The 25,792-nt window shown below is 52.0% G+C and overlaps 1 protein-coding gene across 3 annotated transcripts; it reads right to left on the bottom strand.

Annotated features, from left to right (window-relative positions):
* Positions 1-3,381: 3,381 nt before the first annotated feature.
* Positions 3,382-24,872, bottom strand: METTL13 (methyltransferase 13, eEF1A N-terminus and K55). 3 transcript variants are annotated; one of them, XM_065554694.1, is made up of 8 exons: positions 24,550-24,872; positions 21,042-21,795; positions 18,317-18,516; positions 13,737-13,932; positions 10,661-10,825; positions 8,727-8,942; positions 7,466-7,597; positions 3,382-6,568 (listed from the first exon to the last, which is right to left on the bottom strand). In XM_065554694.1, the coding sequence occupies exons 1-8, from the start codon at positions 24,700-24,702 to the stop codon at positions 6,294-6,296; spliced, it is 2,091 nt and encodes a 696-aa protein (XP_065410766.1). In that variant the 5' UTR covers positions 24,703-24,872; the 3' UTR covers positions 3,382-6,293. The 3 variants fall into 3 exon arrangements, with proteins under 3 accessions (XP_065410766.1, XP_005313094.2, XP_005313096.1); XM_005313037.4 differs by having other exon boundaries at positions 7,491-7,597; XM_005313039.3 differs by having other exon boundaries at positions 24,572-24,858.
* Between the last annotated feature and the right edge of the window lie 920 nt (positions 24,873-25,792).

Genomic DNA, 25,792 nt, shown 5'->3' with positions numbered 1-25,792 from the left:
CAGTCCAGAGCAGGCCCATGATGGGGCAGAGGACCAAAACCCTGCTACCAATGAGGAGAGACGTGTTGCAGCTAGAAGGATGGGGACACTGCTGAGAGGAGATGGCCAACAATCAGAGCATGCAGGTGCTAGAGTACGACAGGTCAGCCAAGGACCTACCGCCCTGGAGACAGGCACTCCTGTGAGGATCCAGCCATTAGAGAGACACCAGAAGGAGAGGACTAACAGAGTCATGAGGGGTGCAGTGGCACTCACAGGTCATACGAGGTGACTACACAAGAGGGACAAGTGATCCGAAGGAACAGGAGGCCCTCACAATCCAGCAGACTCAATACCCGGAGACAGCCTGCAGAGATACAGACCATCACGGAACATCCAGAGAGAGAGACTATGCTAGACTTGGATACAGGGAGCTGGAGACAGGTCACTGCTAGGGTGGTTGCCTGTTGAGACCCAACTATGTAACCAGCTGAGTCTGTGGTAAAGATGAGACTCCAGCTTGGCTCTGGGCTGGCAACCTCTGGCTGAAGGGACACAGGTGGGGCTGGGTATCAAATCTTATTTGTGTTTATTGTATATATACATGGTTGTAAAATTGGGAAGTTGTATAGTGAGTCAGTGGGCCCATGTTCGCACCAGGGGCTGTAACCTAACAGCTAGCCCCCAGCTGATGGCAATATGGCAACTTAATGATAACATGACCCCAGCCGCAGGGAATCAGGAGGGACTCATTCAATAGAGCTGGGAATTCAGCCTCTGGGGAGAGGCTGCACACGATGCTGGAGTCTCATGCAGGGGAAGCCCAGCAATTTGCGGCTAGCCGTGGCTAGAAAGCTGAGCCACAGGAGTAGAGCCGACTCCTGGTGGTGGAGCCCTGGAATGAAGGGCCAGGCATCCAGGGGGGTGGTCCTGGGGCCGCTGTTCCAGAAGGGGAACGGGGAGACCCATAGGGAGCAGAGCAGAGTCCTGAGGGGACCCCCTGAGACAGCATTTCCCCTGCTCTGTGTAGGCCCTAAGCGTAGCTGCCAGAGTCCCTGGGGAAGGGAGGCAGCAAGGGAATCCTGAGGAGAAGCGGAGACAAAAGAGAAGCTCTGCAGGGGCAAGGAGCGAACGTCAGTGGAGTCCAAGAGGGGCATTTGTTTTGGACTTCCAGTTGGATCCTGTGTTACCCCAGAAGGGGAGTGAAATGTTACGTGGCATGACTGGTGGGCCAGGCCACAGAAGACCCAGAGACAGACAGGCCTGAGGGCCCGAGGAAGTGACCAACAGGGGATGCTGAAGACAGAGACTTCTTGGAACACTGTCCCCTGGCTCAAGGAGGTGCTACTCAAGGTGAGGAAATGCCGTTACCGACTGTTTTTGAAGGGACACCAGGGGAACAAGGATTGAGGAGTCAGACCGGCAGCAACACAGCCACAAGGACAGAGCAGCGCACAGGGTTCAGTAGAGTTCTACTTGTTCTACTTCACTTGCATTCGGCTTCACTCTTTGTTAATGAAATACAATCCAGGAAGTGGAATTCTTCCTAAGCCCTTTGAAAACCCTTTTGGTGTAAGTCTGGGGAAAAGAGAGTAAGAAAGCTGAAGGAGTTGGCTGCAGGATCATGCAGACAGGAGCTGGGCAGACTTCTTCCCTATGCCTCAGCTGCACAATCCGCTGCCAGCCCAGGCCTGCTCCAAGACAGCCAGCTTAGGCCCAGCATTGGGCCATATCCCTCAGTCTTCACTCAGTCAAAGCCCCCAGTTCAGAGGGAATTTAACCCATGCAGTGAAGGATAGCTCAGACCCTTGCTGTTGGTTTTGGGATGGGGACAAATGCCTCTCACTCTGCTCCCCTTCTCCTATGCAGAGGGAACTCCATCAGGTCCCAGACGGAGTCAAAGTCTGGAGCCTGCAATGCCTGAATAGGGCTGAAATGAGGCTAAAGGGTTAAATTTTCCAAAAGCTACTGAGTGATTTAAACGCCTATATATCATTGACTTTCAATGGGATTTAGATTCCTAAAGCATAGCAGCACAGGTGGATAGCTTTCCTCTAGCTTGCACAGGTAACAGTAGCAGTGAAGAAGAGGCAGAGTTATTGACCCTGATGCAGGGCAATAACCCGTGTACATAGCCAGAGTCCCTGGTGGGCTTGTACTGGGACGGATGACCCGCACTGAAGCCTGCGCCATTACTCATGCCAGCTGGATTAAAGCTAGCAGAGCTATGCCTATCTGCACTGCAGTCACACCTTCATTTGTGGTGTGGATGCACCCAGCATCTCACTGAATGTCATGAAGCTCCTAAGTGCTGAATTCACTTTTGAAAATGAATTTGGGCTCCTAAATCACTTACGTGCTTTGGAAAATTCAATCCCTAATGACTTTGCCCATCCCTGTTAATAACCTGGAAGGCGGGGTGGGAATCCAAGGTTTCCAGAGATGAAATCTATGTCCCGCCTTTATCCGAGGCCACACTAGAAAGTTATGTTGGCAGAACTTTTGCCAACATCAGTTGCCTAATCTCAGTGACCTGGAGCTCCTCCTTATCCAGAGCAGGATCACGTCCCTCACGTCTATTAAATAGTGTCGAAGGCCAGAAGGGACCACCAGAGATCAGCTAGTCTGATGTCCTGTACAGCATAGGTCACCATCAGCACCCACACACTAACCCCAACACCCAAAATGAGACCAAAGTATTACAGCCCATGGGAGACTAGAGGGAGGCTGCTTGCTAGTAAACTGATGTTGGTTTTTAGAAGGGTGGAGACTTCCATCTGTGTTTAGAAAGACATTCAGGAAGTCCTGTCCCTTGGCTGATCCCCTTACAGCTCAATAATAAATAATTCAGCAGTTCTCAGCCTTTTCCAACCTTTGCTATGCTGGAAACCCCTCCCCCCGTCTCTAGCCAAGATGTCCTTCCCCTTTAGCAACATGGGAAAGGCAGGCTCAAAGCCCCACTATGGGCTAATCCACTGCCTCTCACCAGCACTGGTTTGTAAAAAGTGCAAAGAATATCAGGGAAGTATTCCAGAGTGCCTTGGACAGGGAAGTGCCTGGCTCTGGAGTTGGCCATGGGCTGCAGAGCCTTTCACTGCCATGTTCCCCTGCCTAGTCTGTCCCACGCCAGTGTCATTGGCTGAGAGCTGCTAGGACACTTGGGCAGTTGGAATGGAACAAAGGCAGCTTTCAGGCAGCTGGTTTCCTTCCTCAAGAATAAAAAAATCCCTCCAGATAGTAGAGGCCAGGTCCCACAAGAGAGGTGCAGAACAGAGATTTGCATAGCCCATGCTTAGACAAAAAGGCCAGAGTCACTGTAACAGAGGCTTCGTCGCAAAGGGTCCTGTTCTTTGCAAACAACAAAGTCTCACCTGAGACTTGACAAACTCACTACATCAAACATGTCTTACAGACTATTTATCCATAAAGCATAACATGTCAGGTAGCTACAGAAAGCTCGTAATTTTGTCAAGATTCATAACCATTGAGAGATGTCTGTATGGGTAATAGTTAAGGAATAATGGATATTGAGAGTGTGCTTTAGGGGGGTGGAGGGGAGAACCAACTTTTTTAGAGAGGAAAGGGAACTATTGAGAAGTGCCTGTTTTGGTTTGTATTGTAACCAGCACTCTCTCGTTTCTATTAACTCTCTGTTCTTTCCAAATAAACCTACTTTGGCTTTATTCTAAATGCTCACAAGTGCTGTGTGTTATACAGCAGTGGTTTGAGGTAAAACTGGCAAACTGGGCTACAGGGCTCCTTTGGGGGCAGAGGATCTGGAATTTCTGAGAGTAGCATGTCCAGGTATGGATAGCGCAGGGGAACAATTCAAAGGGACTCAGGTGCATCTGTTGTTAACCTGCAAGGCAAAGGAAGGACTATGGCGAGAGGGAGGCTCAGATGGTCATCGCCATCCAGCAGCCCCCCACCCCCCGCAACACCCTCTCCAGAATCTGCTGCTCATTTTCTGGCTGCACTTTCCCCTCACCTTTTTATTCAGTCACCTCACTCAGTCCTGGGCACCTGTTCTTGACGCTAGCTGACTCTCGCTCCTGGAGGGAGGTGGCCACAGGGACTTTGTGTGCACAGAGCCTTGGCTATGCATACAGTGAGCCAATCAGTTACCAGCTGGTAACACCCACTGATGCCTCTGCTCTCTTAGAGCACTGCCCACACAGTAGTGCTGGAGTCCCCCATTGGTTCCCTCCTCCCCACCTTCCATCAGCTGTTCCCCAGAAAAAGTTCACTTCTGCTTCCCTGAAGCCCATCCCTTCTGCTGGAGAGGCCATTGCCCCACTTCTGCAGGGGTCAGGCCAGCAACCCCCCCCCCCCCCCCCGTATTAACCCAGAGAGGTCAGTCTCAGGGCTGGTGGCTAGATACCCTCCTTTCTCATAGAGGTGAAAGCTCCAGAGGCCTAGGGCAGAAGTGGCAGGTGGCACCTGAGTCTATGAGAGGTCTATGCAAAATGGCATTTGGGCTGGTGCCAAGGCCTTAACCAATCACACCTGGCATCCCGGCTTGGGGCCTAGGATGGGTAGGAACATCCCCTGAGGGGGAGGCAGTATTGATGCTGGCAGGAAGGGGCTGACAGACAATGGGAGCGAGTGCCATGGGCTCTAGCAGCATTCGCAGAGGAATGACTGGGTGCTGAGCTGATGTGGGGCTAGGTGGCAGTTGTAGCCTAGAGGTCCTTCATCAAGCACCCACCTCCTTCTGAGGGGTGCCTTAAGGTGGACCAGAGAGCCGACCAACAGCGCAACGTGCTGGGGTAAGGCTTGCAGGTCCCTGGGCCTGGCCAGTTGGTGCTATTTGAGTTTTGTCTTTAGTACTAAGGGAAATTAATTTTGTTGTGTCTGTTTCTCAGGGCTACAGGGGCACAATTTCCACTCCCAAGTCACATCTGCCTGCAGCCCCAGCCCCATAGGCTTTGACCTGGGCAGATCTCCAAGGGCCAGCAGTGCTGGATCTGTTTCACACCTGGATAGGATACACCCCCAGGCATAGCACTTGTGCAGCAGGAAGCATGGTGCTAATTCAGGCAGTGACATCCCTCCTGCAGCAGCTGCACTGAGCCAGCTGCTGTGCTGGAAGAAGGGCCAAGTTTTAGGAGCGATGCAAAGACAAAGCCCTGAGTGCTCAGACAAAGGACCATCATTGAGCACTGTTCCTAGGAGGAAGAACCAGCGTGGGTTGATGTGACAAGGCAAGTGTTTACATTCAGGCCATCCTAGTTCAGCACACTGAGTTCTCCATGTCTCATCACACAAAACACCATTAAGGTTGCTATGGACTGTTCAACCTAGCTATGCTCTAGCCCAGAGGTAGTTGCAGTATGACACTGATCCAGGAAGAACATAAGCTTTTTGACAGTCTGAGGACGACACAGGAGGACATACCGGTGCTGGCTGAGAGCATTTTTAAAGACACATCAGATGTTCACCACATGCTTTGGGGTTGTAGCCACTGCAGTACAAACAGATCCACCCAGGACCCAATTCTAACATCCTTACAGAGCAGGGATTCCCTCTGACTTCAGTGAGAAAGAGCCATGCAGGCCAGTGGAGATCAGAGCTGGGCCTAGCTCTTCCTCAGATCCCACATATTCACCTGATGGGAGAGCTGGGGTGAGAGCGTACAAATGGCAGGCAGGGCTAGTGACAAAACTGCATAGGGGTGAGTCAGGTGAACAGACACAGGAGACGGGTGGGATTTGTGGTCAGTCACAGACCCAGGCAGCCCCCTGTTGTAAGATGGACTTCCTCACTTTTCCCCAGCCTACCAGCTTTGGCCCTCCCACTCCACACCCAAGGCCCTGCTTCCCCAATTCTACATCTGCCAAGGAAAAAGACCTTTATTTTAAAAGCAGAGAGCGGGGAACATCCGGCGCTGGTGCCCAGGGGACTGGCCTCCGCAGCAATAAGGAGCCGAAGGAGTCGAGCTAGACCAGGCCCCATTCCCCTAATCAACTGGCTCACAGCCACTCGGAGAAGGAACAGAACTTCTCACACCATTGGCCGTTGCCTTGAGACCCTTTTGGGGAGCGCAGGGGTCGCCCCAGTCCTTTCATTATGGCTGGCAGCCTCCCTTTTTCCCCAGAGGGAGGCTTTCCCTCCCAGGATCCCACCTCCCCTCGGACAGGCTGCTTGAGGGGCACCATTCCGGCCCTAGCAGCCGGGAGGAGCACGTATGTGAGGTGCTGGAGAGCACCGTTCTTCACTTGCAGTGTTTACAGTCAGACGGCACAACTGCATTCAGCTCCTCTCTCCAAATCGAGAGCACAAGTGGGTAACCCAGACGAGGCAGAACGTCCCCCTCACACGATCTCCACTGCCTTCAGCATGTCCGACAGAACGTAGGAGCTATCCCACGCTCGGCCGGGCCTCCTCAGCGTCCTCTCCAGAGTCCTAGCTGTCTCCAGGAGCTCTGGGGCAGCCAGCTTCCCCTCAGGGTGCGGCTGGCAGAACAGGATTTCGTTGACCTCCCCCTCGATCCTCCGGGTGTACAGCAGAGGGAAGACCTCCTTGAGGGCAGCCAGAACTGAGTCTTTGAGCAGGGAGTCTCGGCACACCAGATTGAGCACAAAAACACCTGGAGCAAGGGGAAAGAGACCCGAAAACACAGGCACGTTTGGAACTGGAGTGGTCAGAGGCAACCTGCTCCACCCTCTGCACCAATAGAGGCACTTCTGGGGGACTACAGATCCCAGCAGGCTGAGCTCCAACTGGAGGCAAGCAGCCAAGCATGCTGGAACTCACGGTCTAGCAGCAGCATGGCCAGGCTTGCAGCCTCAGTCTGCTCCATTTATGTCCATTAGGTGCAGCTCCTGAATTAACAGAAAGAAGGCGCCATGGCCCTCATCTGGGTAAAGCTTGAGAGCACCAGCACCGAAGGCCAAGTGGGTGTCTTGGCACACAGCGCAAACGAAGAGAGGCCCGTGCAGAGCAGCCATGGGCCTGCAGCTAGTTAGCAGCCGATTCCAGTGTCTAGCAGAGGGGTCCCGTTGCTGTCGCTAATGCCAGCGAATCACTGAGTATACACAGGGCCAGCCTGCCATCCCTCATTGCCCCTTCCTCCATGAGCAGACCCACTGGTATCAGCAGGCCCACTCATGGAGCAAGCTGCTAGTCATCCTGGGGGAGGGCATTGCAATCTGACCCACACCGCCCTGTACATCCATTGAGCGGCTGCATCTGCCTCATCAACGTTATGCCATTGAGCCTCCCGTCAGATGGACGTTATTCGCTCTGTTTTACAAAATGGGGCTGAGTCACAGAGGCTGCTCTGCCACTGAGTGGCAGAACCAGGCACAGAACCCAGGGATCCTGCCACCCAGCGCCCAGCTTTCACCACTAGGGTCACACTTGCTCTCTTCCAGCATGAAGAGACTCTAAGAGGGTGCTGACACCTGGAGACAGCCGTTTGGGAGGCAGGCGCCATAGCGTGGCATCTGCGCACATGCGAGGCTGTCTGACAGCCTTTCCATACCTTCCGGTGCCAGGATGGTTCTAACCTTCTGCAGGAAGGACGTTTCCACAAAGCCTGGGGGTGGGCAGCTCATTCCCAGGGTGGGATCCTTGCTGTCTACATCGAACATGACAGCATCATACCGGGCTGGTGCTGCGGAAGGAGAACAGCCCAGTTAGCGTCCAAAGAGCAAGGCAGCAATAGCGTGGGATGAGCCAAGCACTGCTCAATGCCATAGTCACTGGGCGAGTGGCTGAGATAAAAGTGGAAGGTTAAAAGAGATTCTTCTGCCATTTGCACAGCAGCTTCCATCCAAGGCTTTATGAATGACACTTGCAGGAGTCTTCTCCCCTTCCACAGAAATGCAGCCACCTCTGGAGTGGATGTGGCAGCCGCTCAACAATTAACAGGGGAAGCAAAGAACACTGTCACATTGGAACTACAGGCAGCCAGGCTGGAATTTGGCACCAGGCCAGGAGATCTTTAAGTGACCACAAGTGGTCACACCGCCCATTTGACATCTTGCCAGAAAGATGAGCCCTCCTGCAGCACCCAATGCCAGGCTGTGGCATTAATTCAGTAGGGACAGGGGAAAGAATGCAACCAATGATGCACCACCACCACTTTCTCCAGCGTTTGGGTTCTCTTTGGAGATCTCCCATCCACATACCAGCAAAGGATGATTCTGCTTAGCTTAGGAGAGCTGAAAAGATCATAGCTCATGATGCTAATGGCTGCAGGTGGAAGAGAATCAGATAACCTTCCACACCTTGCTAATGGCACCTCAGCTCACGTGTGTGTTACATACAAATTAAATGGCTGATGGTAAAGCAGTGATGGGCTAGCGTGGACGGACTGGGCAGAGGAGAGAGAGGTCGTGTGGACACACTTGGGTGGGGAGTAGGGGAATCAACAAGAAAGGGATGGGTATGAGTCAGAGTTGTCCACTTAGGTATCATCATCAGATCTCTCTTCCCACCACCCCATTGGGCACTGCCTTAGTGGGATCTCCGGAACAGCGAGTCTCCCCATCCCCTCGTCCCATCCCTGTGAGGTACAAGGCTAAACAACCACAAGGAGCTTGAAAGATGAGCGTTGGGGTTGCTGTGCTCAGTGCCCAGGGTCAAGAAGCAAAGGGAGTGCTCAGCACTGCTCTGCGGTGACCCTGGCTAGCAGCTACAGGCGTGGAACCGATACCATCCTCTCACAGCATTCAAGAGTGGGGAGGCAGGATGGGGGGGCCTCAGGGATGCATCAGTCTGTAGGGACCCTTGCCCATTACCCGCCGATGCTGCCAGCTTGGCCACGTAGTCCAGGCCATCCGAGATGTGAACCTTCATCCTGTCGCCTTGGGAAAAGCCGAACCACCGGGTAGCCACCTCCAGCATGGTGGGGTCGATTTCAACCGCCTCGACACGGGACTGGCAGAAATAGTCGTGGATGAAGAGAGGCAGGCTGCCCCCGCCCAGCCCGATCACCAGCACCGAGAGCTGGGCTCCTGCAAGCAGGAAGCAAGCTGGGAAATTAACTGCCAGGGCAATATGAACCCTCCGTGCTCCACACTGCCCCCTCCAGGCCAGTGTGGGAGAACACTATGCTCACATTCCACCCACCACTGCATCTGGCTTCGCTAGGCAAGGGGGTCCCTGTTGGGGTAGAGATTGGGCAGGGAAGCTGCTTCTTCATCCATGCACCATCTAAAACAAACATCTTTAACCCTTTCCCTCCTGCAGCTGGGTTCAGTTCGCTCTCTGCTGCTCTGGACCCATCTCCTCCCCACTTGCTCCCTCTCCTCCTTGAGTGGATTTAGCTAGAAAGCTTTCAGAGGGAAGTTTTCATTTTAATACAGGCCACATCTGGCCCTCCAGCTGCACACTGGGGTCCCCGTGGAGTCCAGAAACCAGGCCCCTCACCCCTTTTCCCTCTGTTTCAGGGTGAGAACAAAGCTGATAGACTGCAGGCAACTGTCCAAGGAAATTCAAGCCACCAGCAACTCGGCTCCTACAGAAGCTACCCATGTAACAGGGACGTACATGTCAGGGAAGTTCAGGGCAGTCGAGGGACTCCTGTCCAGCACCTTGGCGTCCCCATTGCTGTCGCTGCCTTACTGGCTGGGGGTAGAGCTGCTTTTGCTCAGCTCTTGGTATCCTGAGACAGCAGGAGCCTTTCGCGGACGCTGTGGCTGCCCACCAGCTATCAGGCCATCAGCTGCTGAATGGGAACGCAAGGGAGCACCCAGGATAGCGAGTGAGCAATAGAGCCAGGCAGACAGCAGCAGGCACCAGGCCACCACCCTCTGCTCAGCTCAGACAATGCAACCTACCAGGCCTTGAAACTCCCCTGGCTTTGCAATACCAAGTAGCTACGGCTGGCTGGGCCTGGGACGTGCACAATGCCTGCTAGGAACATGCTGAAGCCACGCTACTTGTTTTGCTTACTGACCTCGCCAGCCTTTTAAACCGGCTCTGTAGCGACAGGCGGTGAGCGCCCTAACTCAGAGCACCAGGAGACCCCAGGGCTAGCGCCCAGTCCCCCCGCCCAGCCAGAAGCACTTCACCAACCCAACATCCCCCAGTTACCCATCCACGAGACTGGAAATCCAGGCCAAGGAGCTTCTCTCTGACCAATAGTGCTTGGCGCTCCTCCAGGGCCTGCCACGGGAGGATCTCAAAGCACTTGGTGAGCTTGAGCTAGCAGAGCTTCCCCTCCCTTCCGGCAGGACGTGGGCAAGTGTCGTCCTTGCTGCTTTACAGACAGGGGAGCTGGGGCACAGACATCAACCCATAAGCACTCTGTGTCAGCGCCAAGAACAGAAACCAGGAGCCCAGAGTCCAAGGCTCCTGCTCTAAGCACTAGCCTCTGCAGCCACTCCATACCAAAACAAACGTGTGCCGTTTCTGTAGCATCTTTCATGCTGGGGGAGGCTACAGCACTATCCACAACGTGTCCAGACGGCACCAGAGACTCACCCCTACCTCTGGGATAGGGAGAGGACATAGACGGACTAGCACCAGAAGCAGCCAGAGAGGAGTCCCTGGGCTTGCCCTGCCATTCGGTCACTGATGGAGACACTCGCCCCTCCCCTTAGCTGTCCCTGACTCTGAGTTGACTAGACCAGGTACAACTGCAGGGAAGACTTGTACTAGGGACTTGCCCTCTCCTATGGCGGGGGGAGTGTGGGGGGGTGTCGTTTCTCTTAGCTCATGGGCCTCGCACCTGGTAGAAGCTCAGGGTTTCTCAGCAGAGCCAGTCCCGCAACCATGGCCTTATGGTGTTCACAGCAGAGGTAGCTCCTGTCAATGGCCTGGCAAGCTGATGTTGGGGGGGCCTTGGTGGAGCCAGATGCCTGTTTCTTCTTGTCCTTCTTCCGCTTCTTCTGGCCTGAACACAGGAGACACATTAGCCAGATGCCCAGGCAGACATGCAGAGGGGCTGGCACACCTGACAAGCACTGGGGACAGCAGGGCATATCCTTGGGGGAGAGGGGCCGCTAAGTCCCCATGTGGCTATGCAGAAGCTTGGAGAAGGGCTCGTTTCATTCTGCTGTATCCATTAGGGGTTCATCTTAGGGTCAGACTGTAGCTAGGTTTTCAAAGGGGCTGGATGATCTCTTCCCTTCCCCAAGCCTGCAGTCCTACCTCTGGCTGTGGCTAACTCCTTTTGTTGCTCCCTTTCCAACATTTCAAACAGACACCCACGCCTTCATACTCACCTGCCTGGGCGACTGGAGCCCCACACCCACTGACCTCTGATACCAGCCTCGTTCCCCTCCAGTCTGTACACACGTCATCTCCAAACTCTCCCACCTCCCCTGCAGCACAGACTCCATCACCTGTCCCCTTTACAAGTCCCTGGGAAAAACGATTTCTGATCATTTGTTCACAGGCAGCTAAGACTTCAAAGGTGTCTGCCAACAGGAAAACATGGGGCGTGGTCTCATTCTCTCATGTCAATTCAACCAGGACCTTGTGGCTGCTGTGACTGGCTAGCGGTACTGTCATGTCAGGATTTATCAGTTTTACTCTCTTAGGGCTTGTCTACATTACCCACTGGATCGACGGGCAGCGATCGATCCAGTGGGGGAGGTCAATTTATCGCATCTAGACTAGATGTGATAAATCGACTGCCAAGCGCTCTCCCGTCGACTCCGGCACTCCACCAGGGTGAGAGGCGCAGGCGAAGTCAACAGGAGAGCATCAGCTGTCGACTTACCGCAGTGAAGACACCACGGTAAGTAGATCTAAGTACATCGACTTCAGCTATGTTATTCACGTAGCTGAAGTTGTGTAACTTAGATCGACCCCTCCCCCCCCCGCCCCAGTGTAGACCAGGCCTTATTCTCAGTGTGTCCAACTCTCCCTCGTCCTTAGGGTTTTGTTTTGTCCTTCCCATAATGAATTAAAATGCTGCTCCTGGCAGCCGTGAGATGGCATCAGGCCTGAGACGACAATCCATCTCTCTTGAGTCCCACTAAACATCTAACAGCTCAGTAATATTCAGATTGGGACTTTACATCAGGTTGTGGTTAAGACTGCCTGCCCTCGCTCAGCTGAAGGTGGTGGTGGTTGAAGAATGGTTTAGAAGCACCACTAGGAGCACTGAGAAAGAATTAAGAAAAGGAAAACATAAGATGAACACCAGAAAATGTTTCCTCACAGCAAAAGGTGCAGGATTGGACTGTGGGCTAATCTCCTGAGGATACCAGCTTCTCTGAGCAGGGACCGTTCTTCCTGAGCTTTGGAAAGTGCATAACCCACCATGGACACCACCAATAAATCATAAAGGTAAGTGGTGGAAGCTCCATCACTGGAGTCCTTTAAAATCAGAAAGGACAAGAGGCTAGAGAACATATTCATAGACTTTGAAGTCAGAAGGTACTGTTGTGATCACCTAGTTGGCCTCCTGCACATTGCAGGACACAAACCTTGCCCACTCAATCCTGTAACAGGCCCCTAACCTCTGGCTGAGTTACTGAAATCCTCAAATCATGATTTAAAGACATAGGCCTGGTCCACACTAACCCCCCACTTCGGACTAAGGTACGCAAATTCAGCAACGTTAATAATGTAGCTGAATTCGAAGTACCTTAGTCCGAACTTACCGCGGGTCCAGACGCGGCAGGCAGGCTCCCCCGTCGATGCCGCGTACTCCTCTCGCCGAGCTGGAGTACTGGCGTCGACAGTGAGCACTTCCGGGATCAATCCCAGAAGATCGATTGCCTGCCACCGAACCAGGAAGTAAGTGTAGACCTACCCTAAGTTAAAGAGAATCTGACATTTACTCTAGTTTAAACCTGCAAGTGACCCATGCCCCACACTGCAGAGGAAGGTGAAAAACCCCCAGTCACTGCTAGTGTCACCCAGGAGAAAATTCCTTTATGACCCCAAATATGGCGATCAGTTAGACCCTGATCATGTGAGCGAGACTTTCCCAGGTGTCTGCCTGGTGAGAATTCTCTGTGGTAACTCAGAACCCTCCCCATCTAGTGTCCCTCTCCACCCATTGGAGAAATTTACTAATGGCAGATGGGTCACATGCCATTGTAGGCAACCTCATCATACCATCCCCTCCATAAATATATCAAGCTCAGTCTTGAAGCCAGTTAGGCTTTTTGCCCTCACTGATCCCCTTGGGAGGCTGTTCCAGAACTTCACTCCTCAGACGGTTAGAAATCTTTGCCTAATTTCAAGCCTAGACTCATTGGTGGCCAGTTTATATCCATTTGTTCTTGTGCCAACACTAACCCTTAAACACCAAGGAGGGAGAGTTATCTCCCCGTAGCCTTCATTTTGTTAAGCTAAACAAACCACACTCTGAGTCTCCTCTTGTAAAGTAGGTTCTCCCTTCCTCTGATCATCCTAGCAGCCCTTCTCTGCACCTGTTCCAGCTTGAATTCATGTTTCTTAAACATGGGAGAAGAGAACTGCACACAGTATTCCAGATGAGGTCTCACCAGTGCCCTCTATAATGGTACTAACACTTCCCTGATGCATCCTAGGACTGCACTAGCTTTTTTCACAGCCGCATCGAAGTGACGGCTCATAGTCATCCTGTGATTGACCAATACACCCCAATCTCTCTTCTCCACAGTGGCCCCCTGCGATGAGCTAGATGTCACCCAATGTGGTTGTTCCATTTATTCTCATGATGTGCTCCCATTGCTTTCCAACCTGCTTATTGCTGCCCAGAGCCATCCAATGGCTCCTGGGTCTACTGCAACTCTTCCCAGCCCTTAATGTGCTGCCCAAGCCCTGAGAATCTTTCCCAAATTTCTAGGCCCAAGTTTACACACCTCTAGGGGCTGCACTGGACAGCAGCCTGGCTTCCGACTGCACCACATTCCTGTTGCTGAGGAAGATGAGCCGCCGGAAATAGCACATGTTGTCCCCTTTTACGTCCTCAATGAGGTATTCCCCGCTCATGGCGCTGGTGTCCTGGTGCTGAATGGTACGGACCCCGATGTCCCCCCCTACAGAGAGAAACGGCACCTGGAGGAGAAAGAAAAGCAATGGGGGAAACTAACTCACACAGGAGACACCAGAGAGCTAACCAGAGGAAGAGCTACCAGCCCAGAGACTGCAATAGGAAAACGGCACCAGAACAAGACTGCCATGAACACAAGGCAGTATTGTTGGTGGCACTAGGCATCACCCTAGGTAACTCGGGGGGGTTGGAAGACCCGAGAGTCAATGAAGCCCCCCTGCTCTAGGCCAAAGTGAATCAAAGCCCCTGCATGTTAAACTTTACTAACCTCACAGGCCAGCAGCTGGGAAGCAGTAGTGATAAGGGAAACCTACATGCTTCTAGCTAAAGGACAAGATTACTTGCAGAAAGAAACAGCGAGAACAAGCTGCACAGCCAAGGTCGTGTAATGTAGCCAGAGGGAGAAAGGGGGAGAGGTGGGAATGGAGGAAGGGGGGTGAGAAAGGGCGGGGGAAGAAGGGAAAGGCTTAGCTGCAAAATGTATAAAAGACAAAGGCTGCTTATGTTGGTGTGCTTGATTTGAGACGTGCCTGTCTCCTTGCACCACTTTGAGATCTCAAATAAACTTTGACTGCTTCTCCACCCTGGTGTGTTCATTGGCGCAAAGCACACCGGCCAACGGACCCCGCTGTTGCTGTCCTCGGGCACTCTGTGCCAGCAACAGTATGTTGTTCTAATTGGTATTGTGCAAACTCCCACCTGCAATCCCTGCCTAAGCTGATTGCAGACCAAGGCAATAGCACTGCATCCCAGCTCAACAGGCCCCCATATAGCATGATGGTCCAAGAGGCTGATGTTTGGATACAGATTCTGATGGGTTTAGAGCTTGGCTTTCAGGCCAAAGCAAGGATCTGGTCTGATTTTCAGTGATGCTAAAATAAATAAATAAATAAAATTTCTCTTTTAAGATTGTTGTCCAATTTGGCAAGATTCTTAGGAAATCAGTTGTTCTCGTGAGAATTCTAACAGCTTGGCCAGAAACCTCATGAACAATTTCAACTGCCTCAGAACCAGGCCCAGAACTAGATCTGCAGGGGCAGGTCCAACCCTGGGGATTTGAATCTGATTTCCCACATCTACTGAAATCTGAAAGGAAGACAGATTATAGAATCCAGTTTTGCCTGGTTCCTGTACTTTTGCCTTTAACAGGAGACCAGCAGAACAGTTTCACAGAGTCACAGAAATCTAGGACTGAAAGGGACCTCAATAGGTCATCTAGTCCAATGCCCTGCACTGGGGCAAGACTAAGTATTATCTAGACCAGAGGCGGGCAAATTTTTTGGCCTGAGGGCTACATCGGGTTTCTGAAATTTTATGGAGGGCTGGTTAGGGGAGGCTGTGCCTCCCCAAACAGCCAGGCGTGGCCAGGTCCCCGCCCCCTATCCGACCCCCCCCCCCGCTTCTCGCCCCCTGACAGACCCCCGGGGACTCCTGCCCCATCCAACCCCCCTGTTCCCTGATGGTCCCCCCCGGGGCCCCTGCCCCATCCACCCCTCCCTGTTCCCTGATGGTCCCCCCCGAGACCCCTGCCCCTGACTGCCCTCCGCTGCCCAATCCAACCCCTCCTCTCATTCCTGATTGCTCCCCCGGGACCCCTGCCCCCATTCAACCCCCTCGTTCCCCGCCCTCTGACCACCTCACCCCCGATCCACCCCCACACCCCCGGACTACCACCCTGAACTCCCCTGCCCTCTATCCAACCCTCCCTGCTCCTTGCCGCCTTACTGTGCTGCCTGGAGCACCGGCGGCTGGCGGTGCTACAGCGGCGCTGCCCAGAGCGCCAGGACAGGCAGCCATTCTGCCCAGCTGGAGCCAGCCACGCCACCGTGCAGCACAGAGCACTGGGTCAGGCTGTGGCTCTGCAAGAGCCCCGCTGCCCAGAGCACTGCGCTGACGGTGCGGCAAGCTGAGGCTGCGGGAGAGGAGTACAGCGGGGGGGGGGAGGACGCCAGCCTCATGAGCCAGGAGCTCAGGGGCCAGGCAAGAGGGTCCCGTGGGTCGGATGTGGCCCGCGGGTGGTAGTTTGCCCACCTCTGATCTAGACCATCCCTGACAGGTGTTAGTCTAACCTGTTCTTAAAACCTCCAAAGATGGAGATTCCACAACCTCTGTAGGTAAGTCTGTAGGTAATTTATTTCAATGCTTAACTACCCTGACAGTTAGGAAGCTTTTCCTAATGTCTAACCTAAATCTCTCTTGCTGCATTTTAAGCCCATTGCTCCTTGTCCTGTCCTCAGTGGATAAGGAGAACAATTTATCACCCTCCTCTTTATAACAACTTTTTACATACTTGAAGACTATTATTTGGGGGGGGGGGGGGGATAGCTCAGTGGTTTGAGCATTGGCCTGCTAAACCCAGGGTTGTGAGTTCAATCCTTGTGGGGGCCACTTAGGGATCTGGGGCAAAATCAATACTTGGTCCTGCTAGTGAAGGCAGGGGCTGGACTCGATGACCTTTCAAGGTCCCTTCCAGTTCTAGGAGATAGGATATCTCCATTAATTTAATTTAAAATTTAAAATTTAATTTAAATTTATGTCCCTCCTCAGTCTTCTCATCTCCAGACTAAACATGCCCATTTTTTCAATCTTCCCTCGTAGGTCATGTTTTCTAGACCTTTAATCATTTTTGTTGCTCTTCTCTGGACTTTCTCCAATTTGTCCACATCTATCTTGAAGTATGGTGCCCAGAACTGGACACAACACTCCAATTGAGGTCTTTTCAGTGCTGAGTAGTGGTAGAATTAATCTTTTACATTAAGGCAGATTTGTCTGCTATATATAGATGGTCTGTTTGACTTACTTCTTGTGTCTTGCTTACAACACTCCTAGTAACATATCCCAAAATGACGTTCGCATTATCTGCAACAATGTTACATTGTTGACGCATATTGAGTTTCAGAGTAGCAGCCGTGTTAGTCTGTATCTGCAAAAAGAACAGGAGTACTTGTGGCACCTTAGAGACTAGCAAATTTATTAGAGCATAAGCTTTCGTGGGCTACAGCCCACTTCTTCGGATGCATATAGAGTGGAACATATATTGAGGAGATATATATACACACACATACAGAGAGCATGAACAGGTGGGAGTTGTCTTACCAACTCTGAGAGGCCAATTAAGTAAGAGAAATTAATTGGCCTCTCAGAGTTGGTAAGACAACTCCCACCTGTTCATGCTCTCTGTATGTGTGTGTATATATATCTCCTCAATATATGTTCCACTCTATATGCATCCGAAGAAGTGGGCTGTAGCCCACAAAAGCTTATGCTCTAATAAATTTGCTAGTCTCCAAGGTGCCACAAGTACTCCTGTTCATATTGAGTTTGTGATCCACTATAACCCCCAGATCCCTTTCTGCAGTACTCCTTCCTAGGCAGTTATTTCCCATTTTGTATTTGTGCAATTGATTTCTTCTCGCAAGTGGAGTACTTTGCATTTGTCCTTATTCAATTTCATCCTATTTATTTCAGACCATTTCTCCAGTTTGTCAAGATCATTTTAAATTCTAATCCTGTCCTCCAAAATGCCTGCAAAAAATCCCCCTTTGGTATCATCCAAAAATGTTGCCAGTGTACTGTCTATGCCATTATCCAAATCATTTATGAAGACACTGAATAGAACTGGATCCAGGACAGATCCCTGTTTGACCTGCTAATAGTGAAAGAGGCACAATAAACCGTTCTACGTCTCCTCTTAAGAAGCCAAGCTGAACCAGATGCATCTTAGGAATTAGAAGGATATTTGCTGTAGAAAGCTGAGAATAACAGGAGAGCGTGACGAGTGGACAGGTTTGCGTGGCACAGTAGTTTGGCCAGTGTTTTCAGCACTTATCTAGTTATTAGCTGAGATGCAGGAAACAAGTCACGGCAATAATACGTTTTACGAGTTGCTGAATAGTTCAATCCTCAGTGAGATGGGAAGAAAGCTGCAGAAAGAAACAGGAAGGCGGAAGAAATTCAGGCCAATATTTGCAAATAGGGCGAGTGGTTTTGGGTGCCCAACTTGAGATGCCCTACCTCTAAAAATCAAGCCCCATTGGGGTATCTGAAGTTGAGGCCTTCAAATTAAGGCATCTAAAAATCACAGTCTAAAGAAATGAAATGACCGGATCTGGGGCAGGGAGGAGAATAAAACAGCAGCTAGATACTGGGCTGAATTAAGCCCCAGAGCTGAACCCCTCCCTTGACTGGAACCAGATCACATTTTGCAATTAGATCCCACTTCCAGCTGAAAGGAGAACATGAATGCACAGAGAGACGGATGGCAACAGGGAGCAGCAGGAGGCCCTGAAGTAGGAACTAGAGCCTGGCTATGGATGTGTGGGGCGCAGGCTGGGTTTGCAGCTCTGCCCAAGGAGATGCCTGAACACAGCTGTTGGGAACAGCACTTACCTGCTGCTGGGACGGGAGGCCGGGTGGCGCCAGCTCCATCACCTTCCCCGACAGCTCTGCTTGGATGCCTTCCATCCCTTCATAGTGCTGACCTCTGTGCAGGGCCACTGTTATCAGCCGCCTGAAACCTGCGCTGGCAGCCAGCTGCTTCCGACCCGCCTCCGTCCCAAAGAGCCACTCGGTCTCTCTGCCCTGCGGTACTGGAGAAAGGGGTCGCAGTCAGGAGAGCAGAGACCACGGTGGCAGAAACGGATGGTGCTAGAAGTACAGTGCTACCAATGTATCTTAGCCTTTAGCCAGGAGCGGCCAAAGCAACTGCCATCATCTCTAGTACAGATAAGCGCCAGAACACAGTACGTCTGTCCTGCTTGGATCGAGCTGGAACCGGTCAACAGCGTGCTCCTGTTATACTGAAGACAACAACAACTGCAACCTTCTCCAGATCTGACAAATTAGATGCAGCCCTATGGCAGCTTCGCCAATACACCCCTTGATTGAATCCATTTTGGATGCCCCTTCCTCCAATGCATTCGTAACACCAAGGCTTGAATGCATTGCAGGACTGTGTATCTAGAGTCTGTGCTAATGAAACAAGAAGACTTAGCACTCCTCTGGATTGCGTCCATTTGTAGATTCCAAAGCACTTGGAAAGTGGAGCAAGTATCTGCCCCATATTTATGAACGGGACAGCTGAGATGCAGAGTGGTTAATTGGTCACACAATGAGTCAGAGATGGGAACAAACTCCAGGAATCCCAACTCTCAGCCTTGTGCGCTGGACTACGTTGCCTCCTTGGATGAAAATCAAACAGGCCATCTATTATTGTTATTGTCTAGCAGACAAATCTGCCTTAATAATGTGAAAAATTAATTCCACTACTGGTAACAGGTTGGAAGAAGGCAACTGAAGGAATACTACAAATGCACTAACCAGTGTGACCTGCTTTGTGTGTGGCTAAGAAGAGGAGAGGTTTCTACATTCTGTTAAGGAGGCTTGGATTTCACATACTGAAATCTCAGCCAAATGGGTTTTTTTTTTTTAAATAGTGGAGTGCTCTCAAATTCAAGGAAGGAGTTACTTCAGAGCTCCTGCTGATCTTAAGGAAGCTGGCAGTTTGTACACACTATAAATACGATAGCCTTTCCTTGTTGGATGTATGTAACTGCAATGAGTGCATTTATGATATTAAAACAGAGCGAATTTGTCTATTTAACTTTTACCTGGTAGTAACAACAGGACTGAGCATCACAGAGAAAGTCAGTAACAAACACATATGACATTATCAGCATCTGCTACGCCTCTACCCTGATAGAACATGAATTTGGATATAATGCGGTAAAGCAGTGCTTCGGGGGGGGGGGGGGGGGGGGGGGGAGGGGAGGGAGGGAGGGGGGCAGGGTTGCGCACTCCGGTGGATCAAAGCAAGTTCAATATAACGCGATTTCACCTATAACATGGTAAGATTTTTTGGCTCCCGAGGACAGCGTTATATCGAGGTAGAGGTGTATTTACTAGAGGGAGATTCTGCCACCAGAACTCTCAGCTACTGGTATCTTTCTCCATAAGTAGCCTCAATGAAATGAATGGGGCTATTCATAGGGGTTGGGAATAGCTCATTGGGAAGGTGGCAGAATCAGATCCTACTGGCTAACAGGTGTATCTTGTATTGTGTATTTGCTCTCTGAGCTGATGTAGGGGGCTATCCAACTATCTCAAGTACTGATGCGATAAAGTCCAGGTGCTTACCAATACATCTTCAGATTACACCAATGGGCACATTTTGGAGATGAAAAATGGGGCAGTTAAATGTGATCTGTCCCACCGCCCATCTTCATGACCAGTCCCCTATGTCAGATTAAGGCTTTGTATCAGGCCACTGCACTGCTTTCTTGGTCAGTGACTGGGCTCTGTCTACACACAATACCGGGGCAAGCTAATGTGCTTTGTTCTTTTGCTCCTGGAGATCAAGATTTTCAAAACTGGGGTGTCTAAATTTAGGGGCTCAGGAGCCTTGAAAGGCATCTTTGATATCTGACTTGATTTTCAGAAGTGCTGAGCAAAGCTGGGGGGAAAAAAAAAAGGAATCTTTCTGCAAAAATTTTTGGATTGGGAGGGGGAGGGAGAGAATTCATCCCACTTTGGAATGAACTGTCAAAAATGTGAAAACTTTTCTCGGGAACAAATTTAAAGAAAAATTCCATTTCAGGAGAACTGAAACAAAATGTTTCTGGCTTCCTGACCGCCCTCACTTGGGAAATCTCAGCCCAGCTGCTGGAGAATCACTGAGCCTCCCTACCGGCCCCCAGCTCTGGGAGCTGGAGAAATGCTGCTCATCCCCAGAACTTTGGGGGGTAGGGGGGAGGAGAGAGAGAGAGAAACCTGCCTGTGTTTTAATGAAAGTCTGTAATAGATTTGGTGAAATATTTCATACCACCAACTTCGCATTTGCCAGCAGAATAAGTTCAGTTGGAAAATCTCTAACAATCTCTAGCGCTGAACACCAGCAATTGCCATGGAAATGAATGGGAGTTGTTGGGTGTCCGGCACTGGTGAAAATCAGGCCTATCTTATTATACCTAACCAGAGGCTTAAGAGCTTAACTTGAAATGGTGACCCCCGCTGAAGTCAATGGGAGTTTTTCCATGGACTTCAATGGGATCAGGATTTCATCCCCATTTTGCACATCTCAACTAGAGAAATATCCTCTCGGAGGAGCTGAACTCACTGATGAAGATGGCGAAGTGATTGTTCCGGGAGGCTTTCACTGAGGGGCTGTCCACCACGTGCAGAGTGTACCGAGGTTTCCCGGCATCTGCATCACACAGATCCAGAGAGACGTGGCTCGCGCTGGGGTTTTTATTCAGCTGGCTGCGCAGCAGAGCATACAACTGCCTCTCCTTTACTGCCTCGACCAGCTGCTCAGCACTCTCCACCCGCACAGGCTTGTCCTGCTCCTCAGTGCAGATCTCAAGGATCTGAAGAACCGAACCTGGGATCTTCTTGAACTTGGTCATGACATAGACAAAAACGGGCAGAACAAACTGCTGCTTGGCCGCTCTGTCCTCACTGCCCGAGACCTGGTGAACGCGCACCATCCAGCCTTCCTGGGAGAAGTAGCCCACCGCCTTCTTCACCACATGGGCCTGGGCCAAGGAGATACACAGGTAGCGGCCACCAACCTGCAGCACCCGGCTAATCTCAGCAAACATCCTGTCCACCCTTTCGAGGGTGGCCTCCTCTTCATCAACCAGAATAGCATCTAGGGTGCCCTTGTCCAATACCACCTGGAACTGGGCGTCCTGGAAATCCATCTGCAGCATGTCCATCCGCAGGTAGCTCATCTTCGGCCTCCTGTGGGCATTCCGCTCCCTCATCTGATTTATCACAACCTCGCTGATGTCTACGTTCACAATGTCCTGGTAGCCCACGTCATACATCTGCTCGCTCAGTTCGGAGTTGCCGCAACCCACTACAAGAACCTGAGAAATTTAAAAAGATAATAGTTTCCCTATGGATACACAGCACAGTCCTGTTTATCCCAACGATCCCAAACACACATACACACACCATGGAGATCAGCAAACAATGGATTCTCTGGGAGACAAATCCACCATGAATGCTCACTAACCAACACTCGGGGATCTTGCAATAAATGTACTACAAAGGGATTCACCACATGCAAAGGAGGCATTCGACATGTACCTGTTAAACACACACATGCAGGAATCCCTTCCCCACCACTGCACTATAGCTGCACCGGGGTGGAAGACACCATCTAATGACTAGTGCACAACAACCAGTGAACTTGAGTGGATGTAACCTGAACTGCACATGGAATTCAGGGAAACAGGATGTGATTATCTGAGCTAGATTTTAGCCAGAATAAAGGGAGCCATACCCCATCTCTTCTAAGAAGTGCCATGGGATCATTTATGACCACAAGTGGTCATGATCTTGGTTTTATCTACTCGTCACCATCTCCCAACACCAGGCTGGGCCATTAGCTCAGCACTAGGCAAAACAAACAACTTATGGGGAGATACTGGCCTGGATAAGCTGAGGATCCATGGGATTGGCTGACAAGCTGCCTCCATACTTGTAGATCAGGGGCGGGTAAACTTTTTGGCCTGAGGGCTGCATCCAGTTTCAGAAATTGTATGGAGGGCCGGTTAGGCGAGGCTGTGCCTCCCTAAACAGGCAAGCGTGGCCCGGCCCCCACCCCGTATCTGACCCCACTCCCCCGTTTCTTGCACCGATGGCTCCCCGGGACTCCTGCCCCATCAACCCCCCCCGTTCCCTGACGGCCCCCCTGGACCCCTGCCCCATCCACACACCCCTGCTCCCTGTCCCCTGACAGCCCCCGGACCCCCCCACCCCTAACGGACCCCCCTCCGCCCCATCCAACCCCCCCTCTCCTTCCTGACTGCCTCCCCGGGACCCCTGCCCCATCCAACCACCCCTTCTCCCTGAACGCCTCCAGACCCCCCCGCCCCCATTCAACTGCCCTGTTCCCCGCCCTCTGACCCCCCCAACCCCTATCCACATCCCCGGCCTCCCTTGCCCTCTATCCAACCCCACCTCCCTGCCCCCTTACCGCACTGCCTGGAGCACTGGTGGCTGACGGCACGGCTGCACCATGACAGGCAGCCGCGCCACCCGGCTGGAGCCAGCCGCGCACCACGCAGCGCAGAGCAGAGCACCAGGTCAGGCTGGGCTCTGCAGCTGCGCTGCCCCTGGAGGTCGCCACCCCGAGCATTGCGCCAGTGGCGCAGTGAGCTGAGGCTGTGGGGGAGAGGGAACAGCAGGGAAGGGGTCAGGGGCTAGCATCCCAGGCCAGGAGCTCAGGGGCCGGGGAGAACGGTCCCATGGGCTGTAGTTTGCCCACCGACGTCGTGGATCCACATCCACCCAAGCAAGTAGCATTTGGGAGTCTCCTGTTCTGGGATGGATCTTGCATATGTTTTAGGCTTTGAGCCACTCGATTGTGACACTGGGATGTGGATCAAAGAAATCTTCTGTATTCAGCACCTAGGAGATCAGCCCAGCCCAGGTCCCGCCTATACCTCTTCACACGTCCATATGGGGCCTGCCCTAAGAGAATCAGACTCACAGAAATGTAGGGCTGGAAAGGACTTTGAGACGTTATTAAGTCCAGCCCCCTGCACTGAGGCAGGACCAAGTAAACCTAGACACTCCCTGATAGGTGTTTGTGCAACCTGTTCTTAGAAACCTCCAATGACGGGGATTCCACTGCCTCCCTTGAAAGCCTATTCCAGACCTTAACTACCCTTAAAGTTAGAAAGCTTTCCTAATATCTAACCTAAACCTCTCTTGCTATAAATTAAGCCCATTACTTGTTGTCCTTCCTTCACTGGACATGGAAAACAATTGATCCCCGTCTCCTTTATAACAGCCTGATAATAGTCCTCAAATATGGTAAAGATTTCTGCCCCCCCTCCCCCCTTCTTTTCTCAAGACTGAACAGGCCCATTTTTAAAACAAAACTTTCTTCATAGCTCAAGTTTTCAAAACTTTTCTCATTTTTGTTGTTCTCCTCTGGACTTTCTCCAGTTTGTCCACATCTTTCTTAAAGGGTGGTACCCAGAATTGGACACAGTACTCCAGTTGATGCCTCACCAATGCCAAGCAGAGTGTGACAATTACATCCTGTGTCTTACATCAGACCCAATTTGCGATTCCACTACAACCCCAGATCATTTCCAGCAGCTGCACTGGCCAGCTGGTTATTTCCCTTTTTGTAGCTGTGCATTTGATTTATCCTTCCAAAGTGCAGCACTTTAAACGTGTTTTATTGACTTCCATCCTGTTAAACTCAGGTTGTTCTGAATTCTAATCCTGGCCTGCCCCGTGCTCCTACCCCCGTTTGCCTGGCGCCAGACACCAACGTTACAACCAGGCCCTCCCCTGCGTTACCCAAGCGGCTAATAAAAACATTGGCAAGGGACCCAGGACCGACACTGCAGGACCCCCCGAGATGCACCCTCCGAGCGAGCCCGTGACACCCACTCTCTGGGTGCGATCCAGCGGTGCCCCCGCCTGGCAGCGGTTTCACCCGCCCCCTCTTCCCTGGGCTGCTTCTGACCCTACCTAGGGGGGGGGGGGCCTATGCCCCGTGCCCTACGGGAATCGGGGGAGCCGCGGACGCGCTCTACCCTTCGGCCCGGGTCTCGGGCCCCACCCAACGGAGGCGCCCCCGGCCGCCCCGCGCTCACCTTGTCGCGGGGTCGCACGTACTTGTGCAGCGCCGCGCACAGCTCCAGGTAGCCGCCGTACCACTCGAAGGCGCGCGGCCCGCGCTGCTGGAAGAAGCGCTCCCAGTACTGGGCCGAGCCAAAGTCCCGCGCGCTGCGGGGCAGCAGGGCCATGGCGGGGGAAGGGAGCGTCCCCCTGGCAGGCAGACGCGCTACGAGCCCAGACCAGCGGTTCTCCCCACGTGCGCCCCTGCTGCCCCCACAGCGCGATCCTGGAACGTTGGTACACTACATCCGCGTTCGGAGCCTGCCCATTGGGCCCCTTCTCCGCGTACCGTCGTCACAGCCGGAAAAAAGAGGCAACCAATGAGCTTTCTTCCCATTGGCTCGTTACCTCCCCCACCCCGCTGTGTGTTGTTTGAACCTTGACAGGGAGGCGATGGGGAATCGCGGGACAGGGCGCTGCGAGACGGGGGGCGGATCTCCCAATGCCCAGGATGAAGGGGCTGCTGTGGCGCTCTGTGCACTCAAACACGACACAGCCCATCTGCACTCTGCTGAGGGAGTGTGGATGAAGGGCTCCCCTTGCCCCTTCTCTCTGACCGAGAGCTAGGGTGACCAGATGTCCCGCTTTTATAGAGACAGTCCCAATTTTGGGGTCTTTTTCTTATATAGGCTCCTATAACCCCCCACCCCCATCCTGATTTTTCACATTTGCTGTCTGGTCACCCTGCCAACAGAAGTTGGTCCAGTAAAAGATATTCCCTCCCCCCTCTTGTCTCTCTAGTAGGCTGTGCAAGCCGATAGCATTTTGCACACTTACCCCAGTAATGGTTCACTAATTCAGACCCATATGTGCTGGGGACAGACTTTCTCCAGCTGTCCTATTGCTGCCTCCGCTGCTTTATTTTTCACAATCAGTTTTGAATGCTCTCTCTCATCTATTACCCACAAATCACTGTTGCTGTATGTACCCCTACTACCTCAAATGAAACAAGCCCTTAATTTTAGTTTAATGTCCTGGGCTTATCCTCTGTTAATAGATTATGCAACTGCCACTTCCCTTCCTTTTGTGTTTACTGCCATAAGTAAATCTCCAGACTGCTGAGCTCTTTGAGGTTGCTTTTTCACCTCTACTATACAGTATCAAACCTGTCACCTCTTCCCATTGGAGCCACCACCCATGAAAGTGTATGTATCACATCCTGATACAGTGACTGGCCACTTATTCGAGCCACTTGCTGCCTTAACTGCCCTCCCCTCC

This window comes from Chrysemys picta, chromosome 8, assembly GCF_011386835.1.
Source record: "Chrysemys picta bellii isolate R12L10 chromosome 8, ASM1138683v2, whole genome shotgun sequence".
NCBI classification, from domain to species: Eukaryota; Metazoa; Chordata; order Testudines; family Emydidae; genus Chrysemys; species Chrysemys picta.
Note: the sequence above shows the minus strand (reverse complement) of the source record. Positions and strands in the feature narration are given on the sequence as shown.